This window comes from Streptopelia decaocto (assembly GCF_964273445.1).
Source record: "Streptopelia decaocto genome assembly, chromosome: 5".
NCBI classification, from domain to species: domain Eukaryota; kingdom Metazoa; phylum Chordata; class Aves; order Columbiformes; family Columbidae; genus Streptopelia; species Streptopelia decaocto.
This window is the reverse complement of record NC_138659.1, coordinates 57093894-57119972: the sequence shown is the minus strand read 5'-3', so window position 1 is coordinate 57119972 and position 26079 is coordinate 57093894. Positions and strand designations below refer to the sequence as shown.

The window sequence follows — 26079 nt, the reverse complement described above, 5'->3', positions numbered from 1 at the left end:
AGGCCGCCCAGCCCCGCCCGGGCCTCGGCCGGCCCGGCCCCCAGCGCCTGCCCGGCCTCGCAGGGACCCGCACGGCCCCGCGGCCCGCCCCACCGCCCAACTTCCTCCGCCCGACCCGGCCTTGCGGACTCGGCGTGGTGCTGCCGGGAGGCTGCGGCCAGAGCCGGCGGGGCGGGCCGGGGCTGCTCCGCGGGGCCTGGCCCGTAGCCTGGGGACCCCCGGGTGATCTGAGGACATCCCTCTTGGCAGCACCGCTCGGCCCCAGGCTGCGAGACACCCCCCCAGCGGCTCACGGGGACACCCTGACGTAGCACACGCTGCCCAGCGTGGGGTGACAGACGTGGGGTGCAGCCATTCCCGCAGCTGACAGGCTGGGCACAGCACCTGCGTGCCCTGCACCCCTGCTGGCTGCTGCCAGCGAACCGCAGTCTGGCACGGAGCAAGATGGGCAGCTGCCTGCGCGAACCCTCTCCCGCTTCTTCCCTGCAGAGTGCTGCCGCCTCGCAGGCAGGAGCAGCGCCAGGGCTGCCCTTTCCCACTGCTGCCTTGTCCTGGGAGTCTCGCTGCCTTGTGGGGTTCAGCTTTGGCAAGTGGGTCTACACTTTCCATCTGCTGCAGTCTAGGTTTTGATGCTAGGAGCTGGCTTCGGCTGCTTGGATACAGTGTAAAATCACATCAGCACCAAAATAGAGAAAAACAAATAATAATTTAAAAAAAAAAAAAAAAGGTGAGAGGAAGGGCCAGTTTGTGCATCACAGAGAGGTCAGGCACACCGAGTACACTTGTTCTTGCACTGGATTTCCCAGCAGGCCAAAAAAAGCCTCCATGCCCCAAGGGATACCATCCTTCAGTAACACGCTGTAAAGCCCCAAGTCTCTCAGCCCCTAGAGCAGTTGTCGCACTTGTTTGTGCATTTAGCTACACTTTTCTCCATGGCAACCACCCAGATCCCAGCTTGGCTTGCCACCAGCCTGGAGCGGGGTGTGCAGAGTGCGTCGCACATGCCGCGGGCAGAGTCGTGGTGGTGCGTGCGCAGGCTGGGCGCTGAGTCCCCGTCTGCTCTGCCAAGGGGGGACCCACGCCACTGGCACAGTGTGATGCCACTGGCAGAGGGACTGAAGCTGCACAGGGAGCTGGGTGCTCTCTTCCCCGCAGGTACAGTTGCTTGTATAAGGTTTGCTGGAGCTGAAGAATGGACACAGGCCCTTGTCACAGGGCTTTAGATGTTGTCCTCTGAGCCCAAAAGTTCTGCTGTTCTTGCCTGCTGAGACAGGTTTTGAGCTTTTTCCATCATTCCAATCCCTCCTGCAACCTTTCACCTCTGTTGACATCCCTAGCAAACCTGCCTCACTCTTCTTCAAGTTCGGTTGTTTATATTTTCCCTTATTCTGCCTCCTTTTTGCCAGTCACAGAAACCAGCATGCATTGCATGCACGAAGTCCCCCCCCACTGAGCTTCCTGCTCATCCCCAAATGCACACAGTCTTGCTTATAAGAGTTCTGGTTCATTCTTCTGGGCTTGGCTTCACTTTGTTTACATGTTTCTCCAGTGTCTGCACACAGTTCAGGTCCCCTCATCTCAGAAAGAATAAATGAGAATGGAAAAAGGTTCCAGGGCAGGCAGTGAGGATGCTCAGAGGTATGGGAACAGATTCTGTACACTGAACAATGGTGTAGGCTGGGTCACTTCAGCTTGGGAGAAGGACATATGGTGTAAGAAGAGGTATACAAAATCATGAGTGGCCCAGAGAGTATGGGGGGGAATCAACTGTTAACCATTTCTTCTGACACAAACCTGTCAACTGCTTTTGCTTTGACTGGAGCCTCAAAGGAATACGAAACCACTGCACTGCAGATGTGTGTCCAAAGGTTTAGCGCTGCTTTTAGCCCACGCTTCTTGCAACACTGGGGGCTAAGTTCATGGCAAGCCTTGGAGAGGCGTGCTTAAGAGAGTGCTGCCTCGGAAACATTTTGTAACCATGTTTTCACGTGGAGAGCTCAGCCATGGCCAAGTGGAGCTTTACCAAACTGTTCAACACAAAAATATTCAGATCTGGGAGGAGAATGAGTTGGACAAATCCCAGCCTAGAGAGAGTCCCTCAGAAGGTTGTGTCTTGTAGGAACCCTCTTATAGGGGAAAAGCTTACCACCAAGGCTCTAACTTTGCTGCTGCTCCACTGACCCCACAGCAGGCTGCTAGGGCGAGTGATGTGGCCTCCTGGACTGCTCGTCCTGTTTCAAACAGAGAAGAAATCCCTCTGCTCTGACTCCACCCTGGAAAGTAAGAGGAATTGAGATGGTCTTACATTGTCTAGGACCACAAGAGGGCAACATGGGCTCAGCAAGGCGACCTGTGACACAGTTGGGATGTAGGTGATGTGGGCAGTTCTGTGTGGGCTGAGCATCACCCCATCCAGGGGCCACCCAGCTGAGTTAGCCAAGTGAAGGCTACGCTCTGGAGCACCTTCCTTGCTCTCAGCTCCATATACATCCTCAGGGGTGACCAGTTAGCTCAGCCAGCTGAGGTAGTGCTGTGGTTGGGGGCAGCAGTTAACATCCAGCACATGGGTCAGATGCATGGTGACAGCAGACCCTTCTGCGTGCTGCATGGGGCCAGGCTGTGGGGTGCAGGGTGCTCTCCCTACATGCAGGTAGGATGCTACCTGCATGTCCACCAGGAAATCTTGTGGATGAACATGTGCTGACATGTGGCTTCAAACAAGAGGGTCCAGCATCTGGAGTGATGCTGCTGGGCTTGGCTGGGGCAGAGGTGTTAAACCACATAGGAGTTTGAACATCTCAGCCTCACTGTCCTTTTTCACTTTCTTCTGCCACCCAAATAGAAAAAATGAGAGAATCTAAGTTCATCTTTCGTTGTGAATATAGAACTGTCCAGTGTCTCCAGCCTACACTGGCCTCTGCAGACTGAAATCACTCACAGCCATGGTTAAGTGCACTACCATTTCTGCATGTTTTTGCAATAGATTGAATATATATCCTCCAAGGGACAGTTTGCTCTGTCACAGGCGTGACAGAGAGCTTCTGTTAGCAGGCAGAGCTACAAGAGTGTGTGTGTGTTGGTAGGGCTGAAAATGCCACTAGCATCTTGTAGCAGAGACAGAGGAGGAGGCGGCAGCGAGGGATGAAGTGCAGAATATTGCCTATGGAGTAGGGTGGTAGAGGTTGCTCACAAGAGATGAAGATGTTTGCAAAAGAGGAGGAGCAAGAAGATGTCTGGGGGACACTTTTTGGATGGGCTTGCGACATGGAGAGAACCAGTGCAACAGAGGGCTCAATGGGGGAGACTGGGATAACCAGCCCCACCATGCACTGGGCACATGGGTAGGACTGTTTATTGCTCTGGAGTAATTTATTTTCTATGAAGAATGCTAGAAAGGTTTTGCCTGCTTAAGATATTTTTACCATGGAAATAAACAGCTGTATTTCTACTCTTGCTTCCACTCCAAACCTGTCCAGACAGCCTAAGCAGCATTTTAAGGGCCGGCCAGTAGGAACCCACCTCCCTGAACTATGGATCATGTCTCCCCTAACCCAACTACAACTCATATGCCTTGTTCTGTACCTGCACAGCACTGCTGGCATCAAGCATCCACACTTCCCCATTGCACACTGACAGGACCAAGGTTCAGGGAATTTGTCTCAAAGGGATATCAAATCACCACTCTTGTACTCCTACTCATCCCCAGTTGTCAGACCTCACCTAGTTGCTCCTATGCTCACACTAATAGTTTGGGTTGGCTCGAGCAGACCCTTCAGAGAGCCATCTGGTTTGGGTCATAAGACATATGGAGAGAAGATAATCCTTGGCTTTTGCCAGAATGTATCATTTCAGCCTGCCTGACTACAAATAATCCAAATCAGCTACCCGGAAGTCCCATCTGCACATCAAGATAAATGTGACATCAGCCAGGAGATGACCTTGACCACAACCTCCTAGTGCTGCATTCCTACTTGTGGTGTAGCCAACCAGCAACAGCTGTGCTATGTATGGGACAACGTATGTTCAGAGCTGGTCACATCACTGACTGCTTTAAAACCGACCTCCCACTATTTTAGGTTTGCAGGCAGCAACTGTCCTTACCTGAAGGAGAAGCATGGCACTCACACTGAGGACTTAGTGCCAGGATTCACATGCCCAATTTGTGAGTCCAGCAAAGACCAAGGGCCGGATTCATTCACCCTGCTTTGCACCAATGCTGGGCATCTCATCTGAGTTGTAGCAACTGAGTCCAGGAGTAAAGGGAGCAGAGGTCTCCTAGATGGAGCAAGTGCAGAGGAGAACTCAGGAGCTACTGGGACGCTGACTGGGAAACCATAGCCCAGACACACTTCATTGTGAATGACTTCACGATTTGCTCAGGGATTAAATACTTCCTCATTTAATAACCTAATAATTTGGGCTAGTTTCATGCTGGACTGTTGGAAAGTTCACTGGCTGGAGTCATCAGCCAGGCCTTGTATCAACAGCTTCCCCCAGCTCTCAGCCAAGTGAGCTGTCCTCATTTTTGGGTCCCCCGACGGGTGGCTCTTGGCACTACCTTCTTCTGAAGGGTTTTGTTGTTCATGCGCGTGCCTGAGGGTTTACGCTCTGGGGGCTTTCTCACTACATCTTGTTTGAGCTGGAAATGCACCTGGAGAAAGAACAAAAATAACCATGTAACTCCATGTGCGTGCTCTGCTGGCTCAGGGGTCTGCAAGGCCTGCCTCTGCCGAGAGACCTCAAAACTGCCTCCAGGGCCAAGACAAGCAATGAGGGGCCTCAGCCAGTGTTAGGCTACAATGGGAACTCAGTGCTTAAATCAGCTGGAGACATATTTTTTTTCCTGTGGAAAATACTGTACCAACATTCAGCTACATTTCTTATGCAGAGAGTTGCTCCTATGGCAGTGTGATGTCCTAGGATGGTTTGGAAGATGTACTGTGAAAGGCAAGTGACTGAGCTATGCTCTTTCTTCATCTTTTTTCATGAGAGGGTAGAGAAATAGCATTGCTTTGCATTTGCAAATCACTCTTCTACAATAACATGGTAAAAGGAAAATCTATTTTCAAAAAGGAAAGACAAAGAGCTGGGTGCTTAACCTAGCAAAACAAAGGCTAGGACTGTGCTTGACAGCTCTCTATAAATAAATCAGGGAATAAATACCAGGGAAGAAGAGGGGCTATTTAAAGCAAAATGTTGGCATAAGAACAAAAAGGAATAAACTGACCATAAATAAATTTAGGATGAAAATTAGAAGGTTTATAATCCTGAGAAAAGGGCAGTTCTGGAAGAACTTCAGAGGCTGGGTAGGGTGGGATGAAGAGACAGAGGGTGGGAGAACCGCCACAGTGTATTTACGGCAGAGCCTAACTAGTGTACATGCAGTGTAGCAAATTATGTGCCAGGACGACACAGCCGGGGGGGTTCTTGTTAGTCCTCAGAGGCTGCATCTGCAGTCCTGCTGTGCTCACAGGCAACAGCAGGGGACAGGGGTCACCACCCACTGGTTTTATGAGCAAGTCCTAGTTGCCCAGCCTGCCCTCAGAAGGGTGCTGTAGGGGCCACACTGCTGGCAAGAGCACCTGGTTTCACTTCATCTTCCAAAGGTGCTTGGCTGTTCTTTGTTGGCATCCAGTCCCTATCTGTCTTGAGTGCTCTCAGCAGAAAGAAGGGCAGACCTCAGCCTCTTGCTATGAGTTTGATAATGTGTTTGGTTCCAGGCAGGATGGAGGCGACAGCAGAGCACTGAAACCCACAGAGCCAGGGGGAGAGTGGAACCTCAGGGAACAGATGTTGCTTCCACATTATCACATCCTGGAGAGTGGGGAGGATGGGGGGAGAGCTAAAGAGCAGCAGCCCCAGCCAGCCAGGGTCTGTCCCCACGGCCAGAAGGCAGAGGGACACAGGAGCTGTCAGGGCAGCCAAGTGCAGCTGTGAGCCCTCAGTAAGGAACTGAGAGGCACATGGCATTGCGTTCACCCTGTCCCTCTCTGTGAGTTGTGTGGAGCCCTCTGTCTGCCAAAGCAGACAGCATGTAGCTCCTGGCAATGCTCTACATCCCATCTCCTTTCTCTACAGTTCACTAGACATCTTCTGCAGCGTTTTTTTCTTCCAGAGCTGAAGACATTTGGAGGCACCCAGGTGACTATGCAGCCTGACTCACCAATGAAGGAGCAGCTGGGCCCACTGTTGTTGTCACTGTCTGGGGCTGGTACCCCTCTGCAGAGGCTGTGACAGTGTAAGTGCCAGGCAGCAGCAGCCGGAAATAATCCCCCATATCACCTGGAACACAGGATGAGAAGAGAAAGCACTCAGGATGTACAGGGAGCAGAGCAAAAGCTATTTCAGTAGCTCTTGCTGAGTGAACTTCCTTGAGGATGTGTAGCCTTCAAAACCCACACAGTTTTTGGCCTTCCTTCCAGATCTGCTGGCTACCATGAGGCTGGATTCACATTGGTAGACTGCATGTCACGTCTCATTAGCGCTACAGAGTAGAGGTCAGTCTGCAAGTAAACACCAAATGACAGGAGACGGCACAGCAGCATTGGCTGTGTCTGTGCAGGGAGGCTGCAAATCTGAGCATTCACCAGTCAGATGACAGCAGACCTGAGGGCAATCATCATCAGTCTGATTCTTTATGCGTAACACAACCTCTAATTCCTGTCATATACAATTTTGCCACATTCAGGTTATCAGTGGGTTTAAATCACTCATCAGCTCAGTTGCTCCCCTACCTGATTCTCCCTGCACAAGGAAGCCCCAGGAGCATTTTGATGGACTGTGCACTGGTGTGGTTAGGGACAGGAGATGGCCAACGAGGCAGCAGCAAATTATGAATTACTTAGGCAATTTCAGTGTACTCCCATCTGTGAAACTGGATGTGTACTGCAAATTTGAGAAATAATTACAGGCAGTCTGTATCACTTTGGCTTGTGAGGCTAATTGGTGTGAGACACAGAAGTCCGGGGCTTCCAAGGGAAAAGAGGGAGGGTGTCTGGCAGGTCAAAGGGGATCATTTTCTCCTCCTGTTCTGTTCCAGAGAGGCTGCATTTGGATATTGTGCCAAATTTTGGTGCCCCCCACTTAAGAGGGACATCAGAGAACCAGAGCTCCTGACCCACAGGGAGAGCTAAGGCCTCACAAGGAGAGCTGGGGGAGCCAGGTGGGCTCAGCCTGGCTGGGAGGAGGCGGAGAGGGATCTGCTCACAGACAGCAGCTACTTGAAGGGCAACTGCAAAGGTGGTGGAGCCAAACTTCTCTGAGTAGTGCCAGGTGATACAATGAGGTGCAGCAGCCACAGATGGCAGCTCAGGAGCTTCAGGGTGGATCGTGGAGCACAGCTTCACTGTGAAGGTGGTGCAGCCCTGGCACAGGACAGCAGAGAAGCTGTGAAATCTCCATCCTTGGGCATCAGTGAGAATTGGCTGGAGGGAGTGATGCCTGATCAGAGCCAACGCTGGGGACAATTCTGTTCTAAGCCCCAGAGGGCTCTCGCAGCCAGCAGCTCCATGACTCTGTGATCTCTCACACACTCCCCCTTCTTATGTAGGCTGGCATAGTAAGTGCAGAATATGAGAGTGTAACTGGGTCACAGTCCTATAGCCAGAAGGAGAGCTGGAGTATTGGCTCTGGAGAGCTGGAGTATTGGCTATTTTCTGTAGCCAGAGTATAATGTCTGGTCTAGCTAGAGAAGGGTGTTTACGAAAAGGAGGTTAAAATCGGCCAGCAAAGGAGAAACCACCACAACTTGGATAAACTGAAGTGGCACTTCATTCTCAGTCTAATTTTGTCTTGAACTTTCAGCCTTTCATCTTGACCTGCCATCGTGTCCTTCATTATCAACTTTCTCAGCACTTGTGTAGATACTTAGATACTTGAGTAGATTATTTCCTCAGTCTTCTCTTTGATTATATATAAATGCATTTTCTCTTTTCTCTGAGATAAAATCAGAATTGACTTTCTGAAGTCCTTCACAGTAAGGTTTGCAGTCCAGTTCTCACCTCATTCTTTCCCAAGCCTTCTTAAGTCCTCCCCAGTCCAGCATGCACAAGCACTGTGCACTGCTCAATCCTCACACCTAATGTTTTTCAGAAGTAAACCATACTGGTCACACATCTTATAGCCTCCCCTGCTAACCCCCTCCCACATACCCAGATAGTCTCCAAGAGGCTGTATCCAAAAGGGACAGCATGCAAGGGGACCAACAACCTACCAGAGGTGATGTCATGGCTGATTCCTTGGACAGAAATCACTGCTCCTGCAATGCCATTGTTGTTCTCATCTGACACCATCCCTTTGATGCCCTGGTGGACCTGCAGGGAGGGAGACAGACTGCTGGGCCAAGGACCCTCCTTTGCTCAAGAGGATATTGCCAGCACTGGAGGAGTGCAGAGCTCTGGTGACAACCCCATCTTTCCCTATACCCTTGGATCTCCCAGTTCTCCCCAGCAGAGCCAGTCTAAGAAACAAAATCCCTCCCAAAGCCTGCCAACTAGGACACCCAGCGGGCTCCACATCCACTTCCTTTCCACCTCTGTGTTCCCATGTTCCATTGGTGTCTTGCCCCCAGGGCTGGGACCCATGGAAGCCTGCAGGAGAAAGGCATAGGTCCCAGGACTGCCCCCTTACCTCTTCCATGAAAGCAACAAGGGCCTCCCGGTTGGCCATCCATTGTCGCTCCAGGTCTTCTTCAGGCGGGAACTTATTGCAACTCAGCTCCAGAGTGATTTCAAAGCAGTTGGTGTAGAGGTAGTTGAAGTCCTGCATGCCTGGAAGACAAGAGCCCATGGCCAGGGGAATCTAAGGCCCCCTTTCTGCCCTGCTCTCATCTCCCAAGCATCCTGGCCCATGTCTGTCTTCCAGCAGAACTGTCTTGCTCTTCCTCTTTGCTCCACAGGTGCAGCCTCCCCCCTCCATGCAGCACAACCTGCACCTTCTCCCCTGGTGCAGCTCCCTCCCTTATAGCCACCTGACTCCCTCCTTCAGGTGGATCATTCACCACTCTGACTCCAGAAGCTCAGGGAAGTCTGGTACCACAGGGGCTGTATGTCCCTTTCCAGTTGCTCTCCAGTCTTTTTTCTAGCCTAATTTGCTGACCTTCAGTTTCTTCATTATGCCTTTTTTAATCAGATTTTTCAGGAGCTAGCCACTATGAGAAATGTCTTCCCGTTGGTCACAGTTGTTCCTGATGTTCCTGATGGAGTTATGACATAGCATTTTCAAATACACTAACAGATAAATGCTTCTTTCATCCAGCAGCACACAGCAGCTCTCTGCAGACCTTGACTACTTCTGTGCCTCTTTCCCAAGCCACTTCCAGTCTTCTCAAGCCACTTCCCAGTCTGAGGTGCAGACACCAGAACCGTTATCTAGTAATGGGCACAGAGCTATCACCACAGCCCTTCCCCAGGCCATCCCGTCCTGAGGTTTCTTGTCTATCCCTTCACCTCTCTTCAGCTGAACACCTTGCTGCAGGTGGTGCTCACCTGCCCAGCACTTACCTTTGCTGAGCGAGTACCAGGATGCCCCATTTGTGATGCCATCAGCAAAGTAGTCCCCACAGTTCCAGCCACGGTGCATCCATCCGTGAGCGTACGAGTAGGTCTTGGCCAGCTAAAGAGAGCAGCCATTGGTCACTGCTCCAGCATTGTGTGGCTGGGGACCCTGCCCAACTCTGGGCAAAACATCCCCCCTCCTGCAGGGGCTTTGCTGGGGAGCGTGGGAGGGAAGTCAGACAGGATACAGCCCCTGCATTTTACTGCCATGAAATACAACACAAAGTGCCAGGACCTCTATGAAATGTTGGCAGATGAAGGCGGAGGAGGAAGAGCAGAAATCTGGCAAGCTGGAGGCTTGCTGATGGCACAGGCAGCTTCTGCCCTGCTCCCGCTGAGACGAGGGGGAGTGGAGGGCAGTGGGCCCATGCAGGGGCACCCAGCTCCATCACTGCTGGCCCACACATCTCAAATGGCACGAACAGGGGGGAGCAAATATGCAAGGAAGACTAACCAGTGTCAGTGCTGATGCAAATATCACATATATCAGGGGAATTTGTACTAAGAAATAATTTAGGCAACTTCTGTTTCTGGCAACCACTTGTTTATCACCCTTATTAAGACTACTGCTTACTTTTAGGCATGAGGGCAGGGCTAAAATCAGGCTACTACATCCAAAGTTTGCCCTCTGTGTAAGACACAGTTTAAGAGATTGCTGTTTGCATTTTCTAAAGGAAACTCTATAGCCTTGTATTATGGTTCAGATAGTGCTATATTCTGCTATCAGCAGAAGAACAGTTACTTTGCAAAATTTCTGATTTCTGAGGCTATGTGGGTGTCATTAGGCTACGCCCCAGACTGCAGCCTCTCTACATCTGGGTCTGAGTGCAGCCCTGATCCCAGCAGGTCCTGGCAAGCCCCTGCACAGCCTCTGCTTCCAGAGAAGGCTGAACTCCAGCTCAGACTTATTTTTCTCATTAACTGTTCTAATGCAGACTTGCTTTTTCTTGTGCTGGGTATTTCCTAATGGAAGCAGTGACTGAAGGCACTGTTTTCGAGGACATTTTAACAATAGAGCAAAACCACAGGCTTCAACTAGAGCTAGCAGGATCAGCAGCACACTGATACATTCCCTGATGTCTGCCTATTATCTTGGCACTCTTTGTGTTGTATTTCTTATTCTTCACTATCCACAAGCCCAGCTGGGCACCCACCTCCCGTATCCTGCTCTCAGCAGACCCTCAGACAAACCCTGCCACCTCTCCAGGAAGAACAAACAAACAAGCAAGCGTATACACATATACATGCTACAATGGTGAAGCAAAGTTGAGGGCAGGCTCCAGCTCTGGAAGAACAGGGTGGTACTGAAGACACCTGTGGTACTGGGGTTATGGGGAACCTAAACGTGGCATAGATGAGGAAGGGGCTCGTGAGGGTTACTACTGGCCTGTCCATGCAGTAGAACCAGCTCACAGTGGGACTGCCCTGAGCTGGCTCACAAGCCAGTGGCTGGCAGCAATGCCGCAGTCTGCCAAAGGCTATTTCCAACACGTTTCCTGGCTTGGCTCCTGTGTGAGGCAGTGACCCAGAGGCTCCCAGCCAGCTCTCGTACGCCGCACCCTGCCAGGGATGCGGGAATGCCCTGGCCCACTGGGGCTGTGCTCACCTTCTGAAACAACTTGTCGTCAGGGGTAGGTGTGTTGACTGTGCGCCGGTGGTTCCTGAACCGCTGGTCCTGGGACTTGTCATAGGGGTAATTTGCCACCACCGCTCCACCGTGCAGGTTGGCTGAGAGCACAAAGTTGTAGCTGCTGATCCACTGGATCACAGCCAACGTCTCCGGCTCCACCTGTGAGGAGAGGGCCGGAGACAAGGAGAAGAGCTCAGCCACCTCTGGGCCAGCTGCTGGACTGTGAGCAGTCACATCAGACCCTGTGGCTGCGGTGTGAGCAGTCACATCAGACCCTACCTTGCAACGTGCCTGCTTCAGCTCCTGCAGCTTCCTCCACTGTCCACCGCCCACCCTAGTGCACAGAGCTGGCTCCTCTGGTGCACACCTTGCTACAGCTCTCCCAGCACAGCCCCAAAACCCAAGGCACAGGCATTAGCCAGCACATGCCACCTCCTCTGGATTGCAACCTCCTTCCTAAGCTGGCTGTGATGCCAGCATCTCTTGGCAGAGATGCAAGCTGTGATACAGGGCAGGATTACATGGTTTCTCTGCATGCTGGAGGCACAGGGAAGGAGACAAGCAACATGCAAGCCAAAGAACAGTATATCTGCTAGGGTGCTGGGCCACTGTAAGAGGATGCCAAAGCCCTCACAGCACCCCAGACACGTACCTGGCTTTTCCAGTTGTCAGGCAGCGGGATATGGTGATTTGGCCCGCTGATTTCCCCACTGTAGTACATGAACGTGTTGAGGTCAGGGAAGTTGCGATTCAAGTCCACTCCATTGGCGTTGTTCCTCCCCGTCAAGTACCCATTGCTGTCTGGGCCCTGCAGGGCAAAGGTGCATCACGGGGTGAGTACAGGGTGCGAGCAGGCAGGCCAGGTGTCAGGGTGACAAGGACTGGCTGTCCTAACAGTGCTTCGTGCATTTGAGTCACAACATGCATGTTATTGCTGGCAGGAGAATAAAAAGTATTGGTACTGACAGGGAAAGTCAATAACAATATTTGTTTTCCAGGGTGACAGAGCAAGGCATGAGCCAAATAAATAATTTGCCTCAACCAGAAGAGCCACAAATAAAATATTTTCCTGAGTTGTAGCAGTGTGAAGTTGGACTTGATGGTCCTTGTGGGTCCCTTCCAACTTCTGACATTCTATGATCCTATGAAGGGTGAGGTTTTTGGGGAGGACTAGAGGGCTTCCCCCCTGCCTCATCCCTCATGTCCCCATTTGCTCATGACAGTGGCATTCAGCTGCCACTTCTCCCACCTGGGGTAGGGAGTTTGCAGTGACCATCCTGTGACAAATAACTTCTGGAGAGGGCAAGGCCGGTGTAGGAAGCCACCTCCACCACCTGCCAGGGCCACCTGGGGCAGGACACACAGTACAAGCCCTTGGCACAGGAGCAGAGGAGCAATGATGCCAGTTGAGGGGGTTTGGTTTGGCAGAGCATGGAGAGGAAGGATGCTCCCTCCCCACAGGCACGGTGAAAGGGATCTCGCAGGGATCTGAAGAGCTTTCTGCCCCTACCCAGCTGGAGGAGGCAATCGCTGCCTGGTACCTGCTTGGCAGCCACTTCGTACCCGTCGGGGTTCATGGAGGGCATGATGTGGATGCGCGTGTCATGGATGAGGCGGGTGATGCGCTCGTTGCCCCGGCGGTACTCCTCGCACAGGAACTCGGAGAGTTGCAGCAGCAGCTCACGGCCCAGCACCTCGTTCCCATGCATGTTCCCAACATACTTGAACTCCGGCTCCACTAGAGAGAGCAACAGAGAGTGAAACTGTCAGCCAAGGCTGCCACAGGGGTAAAAGCCAATTCCTACTGCAGGGAGCCTGGGCAAGTCCAAAGGATGACCAGTAAATGGTGTGAAATAGCCCTTTCCCTTGGAAAATGGAAACCCCAGTGAGGGAAAGTGGCACAGTTCTCATATGGGCTCCCATATGAGTTTTGCACAGCACCCCTGGGAGCAGCTCAGGCTCTCCACAGGTTGCTGCTCGCCTTCAGAGCACACAAGAGGATGTATTTGCCAGTGGTTTGGTCTCAGACTGGGCAGAGGCAGCACAGAGGTACCATGGAGCACTGGCAGTGTTGCTGCTGCCCCCAGCCCTGGGGTCCCGGGGCCTCCCAACTCTGCGGTGGGTGGCAGGGGAGAAAACAGCCCATTTCTACCACTGCCCTTCACTGTTTGCTCTCAGTGCCTCTCACCAGCATGGTACATTCCTGTCTCTGCATGCAGAAAGGAGCTTTTCACTACTCAGCAGGATAAAATCAGTCTCTGGCTTGGGATGAGCCATGCTCTTTCACTGGAAGGGCACAGTCGCCTCTGGCTGCTGCCTGTCAGCCCCTGACTCCTGGGGTGGTGGGAGGCATCAGCAGCTTCTCCTCTTCCTCCCTTTCACCTGCCTCCAAGGAAAAGGTTTAGGGGCTTCCTTACCCTCAAAGGACAGGGACAAAAGCCTGGAGAAACTCTCAGTGATTGAGTTGAATATGGATCAAACTGTCCCTCAGGCAATTTAATTACAAGCAAAAAGGTCTCTTGCCACTGACTTTTCTAAAATGAGGTCACAGTCTCCTGAGGGAACTGGCAGATGAAATTGCTAAGCCACTATCCATAATATTTGAGAAGTTGTGGCAGTCCAGTGAAGTTTCCACTGACTGGAAAAAGGGAAACATAACCCTCATTTTTAAAAAGAGAAAAAAGGAAGACCCAGAGAACTACAGGCCAGTCAGTCTCACCTCTGAGCCCAGCAAGATTGTGGAGCAGATCCTCCTGGAAACCGTGCTAAAGCACATGGGAAATAAGGAGATGATTGGTGACAGTCAACACGGCTTCACTAAGAGCAATCATGCCCAACAAATTTGTTGGCCTTCTACAAGGGGGTTACAGCATTGGTGGATAAGAGAAGAGCAACTGACATCATCTACCTGGACTTGTGCAAAGCATTTGACATTGTCCTGAGTGACATCCTTGTCTCTAAACTGGAGAGGCGTGAATTTGATGAATGGACCAGTCGGTGGATAAAAGATTGGCTGGACTGTCGCACTCAAGGAATTATGGTCAACAGCTCAATGTCCAAGTGGAGACTGGTGACGAGTGGGGCTGGTATTGGGACTGGCGCTGTTTAACATCTTTGTTGGTGATATGGACAGTGGGACTGAGTGCACCCTCAGCAAGTTTGTGGCTGACACCAAGCTCTGTGGTGCAGCTGACACGCTGGAGGGAAGGGATGCCATACAGAAGGGCCTCGATAGGCTTGAGAGCTGGGCCTGTGCGAACATCATGAAGTTTAAAAAAGGCCAACTGCAAGGTCCTTCACCTGGGCAGACAAAAACCCAAACACCAATACAGGCTGGGCAGAGAATAGATTGAGAGCAGCCCTGAGGAGAAGAACTTGGGGTGTTGGTTGCTGAGAAGCTCAACATAACCTGGCAATGCGCACTTGCAGCTCAGGAAGCCAACCGTGTCTGGGGCGGCATCAAAACAAGCGTGACCAGGAGGTCAAGGGAGGTGATTCTCTCGGTCTATTCCACTCTCATGAGACCCCACCTTGAATACTGTGTTCAGCTCTGGCCCCCAACATAAGAAGGACATGGACCTGTTGGAGAAAGTCCAGAGCAGGGTCATAAAGATGACAGGAGGTCTGGAGCATCTCTCCCATGAAGACAGGCTGAGAGACCTGGGGTTGTTCAGCCTGGAGAAGAGAAGGCTCCAGGGGAATCTTATTGCAGCCTTTCAGTACCTAAAGGGGATGGACAAGAAAGCCGGAGAGGGACTTTTTACAAGGACATGTAGTGATAGGACAAAAGGTGATGGCTTTAAACAGAAAGAGGGTAGATTTAGATTAGATACAAGGTGGTGAGGCACTGGAACAGGTTGCCTAGAAAAGCTGTGGATGCCCCATCCCTGGAAGCGTTCAAGGCCAGGCTGGATGAGGCTTTGAGCAACCTGGTCTAGTGGAAGGTGCCCCTGCCCAGGGCAGGGGGTTTGGAACTAGATGATCTTTAAGGTCCCTTCCAACCCAAACCATTCTGAAATACAGAATACAGAAATACAGATTTAGAGACTGCAGGCAGACAGTGCCCAGCGCAGGACTTGCTTCTTGCTGCAGGAGAGGCACCACACATGACGGATAGGTTATGCTTTCCCAGAGGGGCTTTTAAAGCAGTTACTTGTGGGAAAATATAATGTCCCCTTGCAGGCTGGAGTTAGCACTGGTAAGATGAGAGATACCAGGGGAATCTGGTTAACAAGGAAGGCTGAATTTCACATGAAAGGGTCAGAGAAGAACAAGGAAAAGCAGGGTATCATTATAAATGCCGTCTGTGCCAGAACTGGAGACTCCCATTGCACCATGAGTTTTCCAGCCACCAGCAGCAGCCAGACTCACCGTGGCAGCATGCAGCCCCCCCTGCCACACACAGTGTCTGCCATGATCCCTGGGGCAAAAGCACCACAGGGCCATGCGTCATGCATCTGCTGCCTCCAAAATCCCCCATGCCTTATGCTTTTCCATATATTTTGATCACTGTGCCTCAGTGCAGGAGACCACAAGTGGGCAATGTGTTTTGACCTGGGTAGATTTCAGGAGACATGAGAACTGGTTTAATTAGGCAATCCAGTTATAAAAACTATAAAAATGTCCTTGGGATATGTGCAGCCTTTATTTAAAAATATAAGGTCTCAGCAGGGATTCTTTACTGCTTTGTTTGAGTCTGTGGCAGGACTTGTAAGTCTTTTCAATATGCAGACCCCTAAACATTACCCACGTAGCCACACAGACCCTAATTACTGCACATATGCTCATTAACTCTAGGTTTGCTTTTTGGAGTTACTGCCTTCAAGGGAGCCCACAGATTCCCGAAATCATCATGCTACATGCTTAAAGGGCAGCCTGAAGGTGGCCCATGCTACAAACAGGGCCACAGGTCCATGCTGCCCACCTGGGGCAGAGGAGATCTCTGTCACCTCCTGTGGCCCTTCCGGCTGCTCTCCTGAAGCTCTGCAGGTATAACATCCACTGGCACATTGCCCGTGCCCTTTGCTCACTCCTTGCTTTGTCCTGTGGAGGTGCCCGAGGTGTCCTCAGGACTATGCAAGTTTCCCTGTACCAAATGGAGCTGGCATGGAGGAGGTCAGGGTGGGAAGCCTTCCATCCCATGCCCTGGCACCCCTGAAGGCAATACTCTGGGCTTCAGGAGGGGAGCAGAGAGTACAGTGTGGTTGGGGGGAGCTGCTCTGCTGAGGGGGGTGCAGGTACAGGTCCTGCTCACCCCTGCAGCGCTGCCAGCACTTTTGCACGTGATTTGGCTGCCTGTACTTGTCAGCCCCTGCGTTTAACCACACCAGAGAGCGAGCCAGGATTTGAAAATGCAAAAGATCCTGCAAAAAGCAGGCAGAGCCCTGTCTGCTTCTGTGGCTCTGGGGCACAAGACGGGGAAGTGAGGAAGCCCTGTGCATATGCCCCCAGCCTGGGAGCCGTCTGGTTCCCTCAGTCCTCCACAGGGCACCTGGCTGCCAGCAAGGTCTGGCTCCGCAGCGTCTCCACGCTGCACAGGCAGCAGCTCAGGGGGCTGTGGCTGCCAAGGCTCCGCAGGGCCACGTGGCAGCAGGTGGAGATCCCTGAGACCTGCCTGTCACAGGGGCTGCAAAGCCCGTGGGGCTGTGGGAGCACAGCGTCTGCTCAGTTGGGGCTTCTCATTTGCTGTCCCCTTGCTTTGTGGTCTGGAGGAGGAAGGGCTGAACTCTTCCCTCCTGCCACTATCCAGCAGCAAAGGGTGGAGGGTGCGTGCTCCCTTCCCCTGCCTGCCCCATTCTGTTTTGGGAGGGAGAAGGTGGCATTGCAGGTGTGCTGCTCGGATGGACTTGCCTGGGGTCCCGTGTTTCCCTGTGCTGAAAAGTCAGAGCTCTGTCCAAAGTACGAGCCTTGGCCACGCTGCAGCTCATGAAAGCAAAGCACATGCGCATGTGTTTTGGGTGCCCGTCCCTGGGCTGGCTATGGGGTCCCTGCCAGAGCCAGCACTGCCTGACACCGGGGCATCACTGGGAGTCCTACCTAGGAAGGGATGTAACCACCACCCTGTGTCCAATGGTGCTGTGTGGCCAGGAGCGCAGCAATGACTCCCATCCTCTCCAAACCGCCACATCCCTGTCCCCCCATACTTACAGGGCTCATGGATGCCTGGGTAGTCGCTGAACTCCAGCACGTAGAGGTGTCGGCCCTCGACGCTGCGGCCGATGCTGTAGATGCGGGTGACGTAGGGGCACTGGCTCTGCACGCGGAACAGGGCCTGCACCATCTCCTCGTAGCGATGGTGGAGAAAGCTGAGAGCAGCCGCCCCCTCGAGCAGGATCAGGGCTCCCACGAGGGGCCGCAACCACCGAGCCATCCTCCCGGCGCCCAAACCAGCTCCGAGCCCCCGGTTCCCTCCCAGCCGGGAGCTTAAAGTGCAAACTCCAACCAGCTCTTTCCAGTTTCTGAGTGCCAGCCCCCTGCACCTGCGGGCGGGGGGCGGTGGGAGCGGGGCGCGCCGGGGCCCCGCGGCGCAGGAACGCTCCCCCCGCCCGCCCTCCCGCCCGCCGCGGCGAACCCGCTCTCCGCCGTCGGGGAAGTTTCCCCCTGCTCCAGCTCACTTATTAACCGGATAGTAAACAGGCCCCAGCAGCCACTGGCTGTCACTGCAGAAGAAGCGCAGGGCTGGAAAACTGGCTGCGGAGGGCGTCGGGGCTGCCAAGCGCACGGCAAGCGGCGGGGCGGGGGAGAGGAGAAGGGGGCGGCGGGCGGGGGCATGCCCGTCGTCGAGCCCGTCGGTGGGGCAAGAGCCGAGCGGGGTGGAAACAGTACCGGGGCGGCCCCGGTGACCGCACTGCTGCTGCAGCTTTGCCCAGCGCGGGCAGCTCCCGCCGCTCCTCGCGGGGCCCCGCCGCCAGCTCGGAACCGCTCCTGCTCTCCTGCCCCATCTCCTGGGGAAGCAGAGGGAGACAGCACCGCAGGCTTTGCGGGTCTCCCAGGCCCTGTGCCTCGGCCCCTGCTCGCCCGGCAGTCCCGCTGCTCCCGAGACAAACAGAGGCGCAGACCGCATGGCTCTCCCCGGAGCTGCCAACCCAGGCAGCCCAGCTAGGAAACCGCAAGGGGGGGACAGGGCAACGTGGGGTCTGATGGAGGGGTTGTTTACTGAACACATACCAGCAAGAAGAGCGCTCAGGTGTCACCCTGCTCTGCACTGGAAGTGACCAAGATAATGGTCTCCAACAGGCATCAGGCAATGAGCAGCAGAAGAAAGCTCAACAGCCTAAAGCTAGATGAAAGTGCCCCACTGTCTGCTAATAAACAGAATTGCAGACCGTTTCTGACATTGCGGGAAGCTGGTTCCTCTCCACCTCTCTCTTACTATATGCACCCTTGCCCCAGTGGGCAGCGGCCACCTCGAGGTCCCTGTGCTCTGCCCATGGATGGGTGCAGCTGTGGGAGGCAGCCTTGCTTTGCAGCCTTACCCCATGGGGCTAGAAGTCCACATCTTAGTGGCTCTGATGGAGATCTTTATTAGGACGTCCCTGACACAGAGGCCAAAAGTGACTACAAACAGCCAGAAGATTTACCGTCACACCTGGATGTGTCAGGAGAAAGTCTCCCTTTGCTAATGTGAGCCACACTGCTCTGTCCATGTCATCCTGGAAAGGAGCTCCTCCTGTCATCAGCAATGGGCTTCTCAGGATACTCAGTGCCATGCTAAACATGTCTTCCCTTTAGCCTTGAGGTGAATCCATGCTACATTGCTCTAAACTCTGTGACAAGGTTTGCTCTAGCTGCCTCTCCCCCCAGCAAAGCATCCTCTACCAGTGCTGCCCAGCATCAGTGCTGCCCTACCTGTCCTCCACATCCACTTGGGTCACTGACCACCTTTCTGCATCAGTTTCCCAAGAAGTGCAGTGGTTAAACCAAGGAGCCACTATTTATATCCTCTAATGCAAGCAGTGCAGACTGGTGGGCAAAGCACACAGTCTGTCTGCTCCTGGCTTGGCTTACTCAGATTTTCCCACTTCCAACTTTCTTCTGGCCCAGTCCCACCATACCAGTCCTTTCTGTCCTTGTCCCTGTGCATTTTTGGTCTCCTGCCCCATCTGCACAGCATCCTCCTCTCAATTATGGCCCCTTTAAAGAAAACAAAAAAACAAAAAAAAACAGGTTGTAAAAGTCTTAATTTTGAATAAATATCTCTTGAAGACATGACCAGAAAAAAAGATAATATTGTACATACATAAAGATAGCATTAATACCTTCTCCCACTTAAGCTCCACCCCACCACATCTCCACTTGTCAGTCAGTCTCAGAGCAACACATGTTCAGGAGCAGGATGTCATTGCACTTATCTTTAATCAGGTAACAAGAAACAGTCCTGGAGATGCTAGCTTCTCCCAGTTTTTACAGAAAACCAAGGAAAAGTAGCTGAGGCGTTAGCGGGGCACGGTGAACATGGGTATGGCAGGACAGCTTGTATCTCTACAGCACACCATGCCTGGTGGTATTCTGTGGAGCTGGAAGCTCACACAGCAGTGGCAAATGCCTTCACCTCCTTCACGTCGCTGCTCCCAGGGCTGCTGCCTTCCCAGGGAAGTGCTCTCCCCCCAGCTTTCAGCAACCAAGGAGATGCAAAGGAGGTGGGCAGGTTTCCAGTGCTAGCCAGTGTTACTTGGCAGCCAGAGAGCGCTAGGCATGGCTATAGTAAAATAGCACAAACCCCATGTTTGGTCTGTCTCCCCCCTCCTCTTTCTCTTCCCTGGCTGTTTCAAGTGGCCTGTGACAGCAGTGGGAGAGTTGGAGCTGCAGTGCTGCCAAGAGATGCATGAGAAAAGCACTCGCTTTCCTATGGAGACACGCAACACTGATGTGAGAAACAACAGAAAAAAAATGCCAGACCATTAGATCCTAAAAAGGAGCCATAAGCAAAATCTGGGGTGGGCGGAGAACGCATCTGACGCACTACTAGGTCTGGAGAATTAGTCAGCATTATCCATAGCATAGAGATGGAGACAGCCTGTTATCAGGCAGCAGGTTTAAATCAAACAAAAGGAAATAGTTTTGCACATAAGGCACAATGAAATTACCTCATCAAAGCTGAAAGTTAAGTCAGTGCAAAAGAGGATAGGATGAATTCACAGAGAAACAGGGCATCCACAGCTATTAGTTATGTAGATTCAGAAGCAATTGCTTGATCACAAATTTCCTACACCCCTGATGCCTAGAAGGATCATACCCTTTCCCTCGCTGTCCCTCTAAATCCTTGCCCACCACACAGCTGAAGATGAGCACCAATGTGCTGACTCGCTCTTGTCACATCCTAGGAAAACAACATGGAAATGAAGCACTAAGCCAATAATATATTCACATATGTTAAAAAAACACTGATGAAACTAGAAATAAACAGTGTAGGACCTTAGTTCTTAGAAACAGGACAGGAAGTAAACAAAGACTTCATTTGGAACATGCAGCTAACACATCTGGGATGGATCATCCCCCCAGATGTGCAAAGATGGAGAGACCTTGAGGCAGTGGGAGAAAGAGGGCAAGCAGGAAGGCGCTGTGCCACAGCAACGAGAGTGAGAGGAATGCAAATGCGAGCCCCGTCCCCCTCATCGCTCTGCAGCTGAGAGTCAGAGGCAGCAAGGAGCCAATCCCTGTGGAGCTGCCTGTGGAAAGACTCCACCTGGTGTGTTTGTTTTAATTCTGACCATATTGTTACCAGAGGAAGATTGGAAAATTTGAGGAAAGTTCAAGCTAAGAGCTCTAAGAATGAGCAAACTGGGGAGAGCGTGTACTGAAAGAAAGATGATGGGCCTTGACAAGCATGTTTGCCTTGGCAGAGCTACAGCCTTGGCTGTATGCAGAGGCACGCAGCCGCTCAGCCCCACAAACAAGGGGCACAGGCCCCCATCCTTCATCTATTTGAGGGGGTTGCGGTGCCAGCATGATGCCAGTGGTGCTGCCTGTGGGAGCGAGAGGACAGAGGACTGCTGCCGGCCAGTGCACTGCAGGGAGAGCAAACTGCTTTGGGGAGGTCAGGGTAAAGCTAAAGCAAGGAAAGATGGGGTTTGGGTACTAGCAGCCTTCCTAGGAGTGAGGCCACCAATGTGAGGTGCTTGGAGCCTGGGAAGGACCACAGTGCCTTTCCTTGCCAGAAGGGGATGCTGCCCATCCACCAGCAACTCCAGGTCTGATCCAGAAGAACAGCAGGGAACAGGCAAGAGAGGAAATCTTATCTCTGGACTTTTCCATATTTAGTGCCAGAAGCTCCATTCCACTATTGGCAGGTTCCCATCTTCTGGAAAGCAGTGCGAATATTTTTCTGGCATCAGTTCAGATATCTTTATTGTGATAAGGATACAGAGATCTGTGCCTGCATCAAAACAAAGATTCATTTCATCAGGGCTGAGCCACAAAAATAAAGCACATGGCCTGTGTGGCAGGGACTCAGCGTGTCCCTCCCAGCCCCTCCTGAACATGGTGGTGAGCTTTGTGATGCAGCTGGCAGCCCTGCAGAGCCTGCGTGTCCCCCCAGCACAGAGCATGGGAAGAACTGGGACAGACAAGGAGGGGGCACATGTCCAGTTGAGAGTTACCCTTGGAGAAGCTGGGAAGCCCCAGCCAGCTGCAACATTGCAAATCAGCCTCTCACCACAAAGGTGATGGCCCCACTTTCAAGAGCTTTCTACCAAGTGGAGGCTCCACTGTGCTTTGCTGTAGGGCCAGAGAAATCAGCTGTGGCCTGTGCACAGAGGAGAGCTGGCTGTGTTAGGGAGGAGAGTGAAGGGTACTTAGAGCCTGCAGTGGGAACTGGTTGTTTCTGCAAGATGTGAGGATGCTGCAGGCACCCAGGCTTTCTCTTCCAACCGCTGGAAATCTCAGCCTCACCACTAAGTTTTGCCTCAGAACTGACACTTGAGTGAACATGAGAGACCTCCCGGAAGTCATCAGTGCCAGAGAGACCAGAATGCTACCACACCAGACAAAGCTATCAAGTCCCCCTGAACTGGACCACTCCACATTTGAACCCAAACCAGAGACCCTCATCCCACCTTGCTGCAGCACATCTCAGGGCTTCCTGTGGCAAAACGGGAGAGACCAAGGTCTGGAGCCTCGGCAGCCCAGCAGAGCTGATCAGTGAATAAATATTTGCAAGACAAGAATATGTGGTGTTAAAAGATGCTTTAACCCAGAAAAGCAAAACTGTATAGGAGCCAGCAGCTAGAAATTAAAGCCAGAAGCTATCAAATTAGAAATAAGGCACAGATAATTATCAGTGAGGCAGATCAACTGCATTAACAAGAGAAGTGATACCGTGATTCCAGATACTGGCAGATCTGGAAATTCCTCCCACTGTCATTAAGGGTCTTAATGTACACATTGGGTGGCACAGGAACACACACTTGAGCTGAGTACAGCTGGGTCAGAGGCAGCACAGAAGCAAAGAAATTAATGTTCATTAAACAGGGATTTTGAATAGCTTCCATGGATAAAGTCCTGCAATAGTTGAAGAAATGGAGTGAAAAAAATGATATACTTTTCTGGGAAGGTTCAAATACGGCCAGTGATATGCAAGGGTCTCACCTGATAGGATGCTTTCAGTTAACCAATTCCTGGAGCCTCAGCCTGCTCAAATGATTTTTACGCAGCACATCTGGTGTTACCTTAGAAATTCTAGTTCTGGAGAGATTGACTTATAAGTGTGGTCTAAAAGTCATAAGGTTTAAAAATAATGTAACATATTTTGTATTTGTCTTAGTTTGGGGCCTTTAGATTGCACTCAAATCACATTTACAGCTTTAAAAGAAAGACAAAACCCAAACCAAAGAGCAAGAGAAGGTAGGCAGGAGGGAGTAAGTGATGATACCAGCTGACCACCTAACTCCAGAATCAAGAGCTAACAATATTAATACTATGGGACTTGCAATTAAGGTACAAAACATTGCTTCTCTTCTCCCAGATTCTGTATTTGACCTTTTCCTTTGGCACAAACCCTTAGCAAGGACCAGAAGAACAGACTGGCACAGGCTTTCTCTCCACACAAGCTTCCATATGGAGTTTCTCCATCAATTTCTGAAATACCCCGATGGATCTGCCAGTTCCAGCATCACAGACACAACCAAGCAGCAGCCAGATCCCTGAGGAGAGGAATTACCATTCTGCAGTTTTCCACACTGTTCACAGGGAAGAAGGATGCACCAGCCCAGGGGGAGAACTTCTCTAGGGCACCTGCTCTGCTGCAAAGACTCCATATGCAGGGAATGGCACAGGGTGGGGTGTGCTGCAAGTGGGGCTGACTGGGGAGCTGATGCAGCTCTGATCACCAGAAGGAAAATGCCATCTCTAGATGAATTCCAACATCTCAATGTATTTGCAGGTAAAACAAAAACTGGTCAATAGACAAACTGTGTGGGAAAGTGACATTTGTGGGTTGATCTGGATCACTTGCCTGAGGGAATATTATTTCAATAGTGTCCATTTCAGTGGAGCCATGTGGAAGGCAAAGCAGCTCACATTCAGAGACAGTTATGTGGGATGTGAGGCAGTGGCTGTTCTGGAATACAATGAGTGGGAAAAAAGGCCAAGTTGCAACAGTCAAACTGGACAAAACAGCTCCAAAACTTTATCTTAAGTGAGGAAACCTGGCCCTGAGATATACGAACAGGGAACACAGAGTATAGATCAAAATCAGAGGGTATTTTACACTATTAGCAAATCAACTGCCACTCGCTGCTGAAAACTTTGGTGTCCAAATTTCAGAGAGATGTAAAAATTTTCAAAGAAGTGGAGTCAAGAGCTACAAGTAAGGTCAGCACAGAGGACTTTACAGACTGAATATCAATCTATTTAATATGATACAATGACAACTTGCAAGCACCAACAAAGAAAAAGGGATTTTGACAGTAGAGTTACTCAGTCTTTCTGAAATGGGCAGAACAAGATCCAAAAGAAGCTGAAGCCAGCTAATTCAGAGCAAAAGTAAGACACAGATTTTTGGAAGAACAATAAACTGCCCAAAATTCTTACCACAAGACAGGGTAGACTTTTCCCTCACCTTTAGGTCCTTCAATATGTTACAGCTCCTACTTCCAGGCATGAAGTAAGAAATAACAGGGGGATGTTTTCCAGCCTGCACTATGCAAATCAACAGGCTGGGAGAGCGTGAAAACCCCGAGCTGTGTGTCTGTGCCTGCCTAAAGGAGAAGGCTTTATTGGGATTGCAGATCCTTATCCCCTCCACACATTCTGCAGCTTTGCTTGGGGAAACAGGTGAAGGTGTGTGTCTGCCATGCCTTTCTCCCTACAATATCTGCTTTCTTTTGGCCTCCAGCACTTACAGGTCATTAGCAGAAGATATTTCCAAGATTTTGTGGGAGGCAGAGAGGCACCAGTGGTTTCCAAGTATTTTTATAAAAATGGGCTTCTGACTTACCTCTCTTTTTATTTGGACCAGGGAATGGAAAAATGGAAGAAAGAGATTCATAAACCCGATCAGTGGCATTGCCCTAGCTGTGTGCTAGAAGATGGGCTGCAGTATGTATGCTCACAAGCCCTAGCTCTTACAGTCATGAGATAAACCTAAGCCATGAGGGAAGGAAAAGCAAATTTTCACTGATTTTGCTAGTGGAAAGAGTGGTTCAATCTGATTAACTGCTGCCAGCTGTCTATTTATTAACATGACCTAATAAATGTTTTCACTAGGTCGGAGGCTGCTGTATGATCAGCACAGTGACACCGGATTTCTTTAGTGGGTGCATACCTGTAGGCACGCTGATCACACCAGAGTCCCTGTAGGCATAAGCACTCACTACTGGTCATGGATCCTTGGCCAGTATGAGCTGTTCCTACAAAAATCAGCAATGCCTGGTTGGGAATTCGTGTCTTGATGTACCCTAGGGACATGGAAATGGCTCAGTGTAACAGTGAGCCAGCTTTGGTCCAGCAACATCAGGAAGACATGGGAAAGAGGCTTCTTGCCACCTGTGAAAGGAGCAGACAGCCACCAGAGCCCAACTAAGGGCGGATGACCATCAGCACACTCAATTTTTCATCCTTATCCCTTCTTGTCCCAGAATGGTAATTGGGAGCCTGGCCAGCCTTCAGGGGCCAGCTGGGTGGCCGTACCTGGCTGTAGGACTGCAAGGGCTCAGGGAGGCAAGCAGAGGTGTGCTGGTGCAGGAAGGGCTCTTGGGAACAGCTTCAGAGGAGGAGGAGCAGGATCACCCTGTGTGTGATCACCCCCAAGAGCTCAGTGGGATGTGTGACCCTGAGATTACCCTTGCAGGAGCACTGGCTCCCAAAGATTGTTGCTGCTTTTCTCTTTATAATGCTGTGCACAAGGCAAAAACCAACAAGCAGCAAAGTTTCATTGAATGAAAGTACGACCCATTCAAGGAGGGGACACCCACTTGTCTGTCCTTGGCAGAGAGAGGTGGTGAGCCTGATGTCCCAACATCTGTCAGTGCAAGTACGAGTCAGAAGAAATAAATGCCCTTGTTGTACACAGTCAGTAGCTTCAGTGAGAGGGGCTCTGCAGTACAGCCTGCTCTGTGGGGGTCTCCTAGCCCTGAGCGGCTGGGGTGATATGGCCCCTCTCTCCCCAGTGCTCTTTCTAAACAATCCCCTTCTGCAGGCACTTGGGCTTGTGGAAGAGAAGCCAGGCAAACAGTAGCACAGACACCAGCACGAGGCAGCACAGCACCATCAACCCCACATAGCTGCCGTGGGAAAGAGGGGGCACAGCGGGCTCCTCTGCGGGGATCATGTTGGTCAGGTTCAGCATGTAGCCCAGGGTCCAACCCGCGTCACTGCTGCCGATCTGAAACGGGAGAGGAGCAGAATCAGTGCCGGGAGGTGCAAGGGCTGCTTTGCCAGGGCAGGGACATCCCTGGG

At 51.7% G+C, this 26079-nt stretch overlaps 2 protein-coding genes across 4 annotated transcripts in view; both read right to left on the bottom strand.

Moving 5' to 3' along the window:
- Positions 1 to 4382: 4382 nt before the first annotated feature.
- CPN1 (carboxypeptidase N subunit 1) lies at positions 4383 to 25729 on the bottom strand. 3 transcript variants are annotated; one of them, XM_082054307.1, is made up of 10 exons: positions 25596 to 25729; positions 19239 to 19317; positions 12726 to 12922; positions 11837 to 11992; positions 11161 to 11343; positions 9501 to 9612; positions 8629 to 8768; positions 8213 to 8312; positions 6164 to 6282; positions 4383 to 4651 (listed from the first exon to the last, which is right to left on the bottom strand). In XM_082054307.1, exons 3-10 carry the CDS (start codon positions 12891 to 12893, stop codon positions 4520 to 4522), a joined length of 1110 nt encoding a protein of 369 aa, XP_081910433.1. In that variant the 5' UTR covers positions 12894 to 12922; positions 19239 to 19317; positions 25596 to 25729; the 3' UTR covers positions 4383 to 4519. The 3 variants fall into 3 exon arrangements, with proteins under 3 accessions (XP_081910433.1, XP_081910431.1, XP_081910432.1); XM_082054305.1 differs by lacking the exons at positions 19239 to 19317; positions 25596 to 25729 and adding an exon at positions 17332 to 18300; XM_082054306.1 differs by lacking the exons at positions 11161 to 11343; positions 19239 to 19317; positions 25596 to 25729 and adding an exon at positions 17332 to 18303.
- Positions 19350 to 26079, bottom strand: part of ENTPD1 (ectonucleoside triphosphate diphosphohydrolase 1) — a 37286-nt gene continuing 30556 nt past the window's right edge. The window contains exon 10 of the mRNA XM_082054304.1: positions 19350 to 26005. Within this exon, the coding sequence (XP_081910430.1) occupies positions 25799 to 26005 (207 nt within the window). The 3' untranslated portion in view covers positions 19350 to 25798. The remainder of the gene's footprint in view (positions 26006 to 26079) is intronic.

What these genes read in the sequence shown, in the direction of transcription:
- CPN1 (XM_082054305.1), bottom strand. Translation starts at nt 17,554, where the DNA reads ATGGCTCGGTGGTTGCGGCCCCTCGTGGGAGCCCTGATCCTGCTCGAG. An exon ending in TTGTTGCTTTCATGGAAGAG is followed by an intron (nt 8,313 to 8,628) that starts GTAAGGGGGCAG and finishes CCCTCCCTGCAG; the next exon opens with GTCCACCAGGGCATCAAAGG. An exon ending in CAGCCATGACATCACCTCTG is followed by an intron (nt 6,283 to 8,212) that starts GTAGGTTGTTGG and finishes CCTGTGTTCCAG; the next exon opens with GTGATATGGGGGATTATTTC.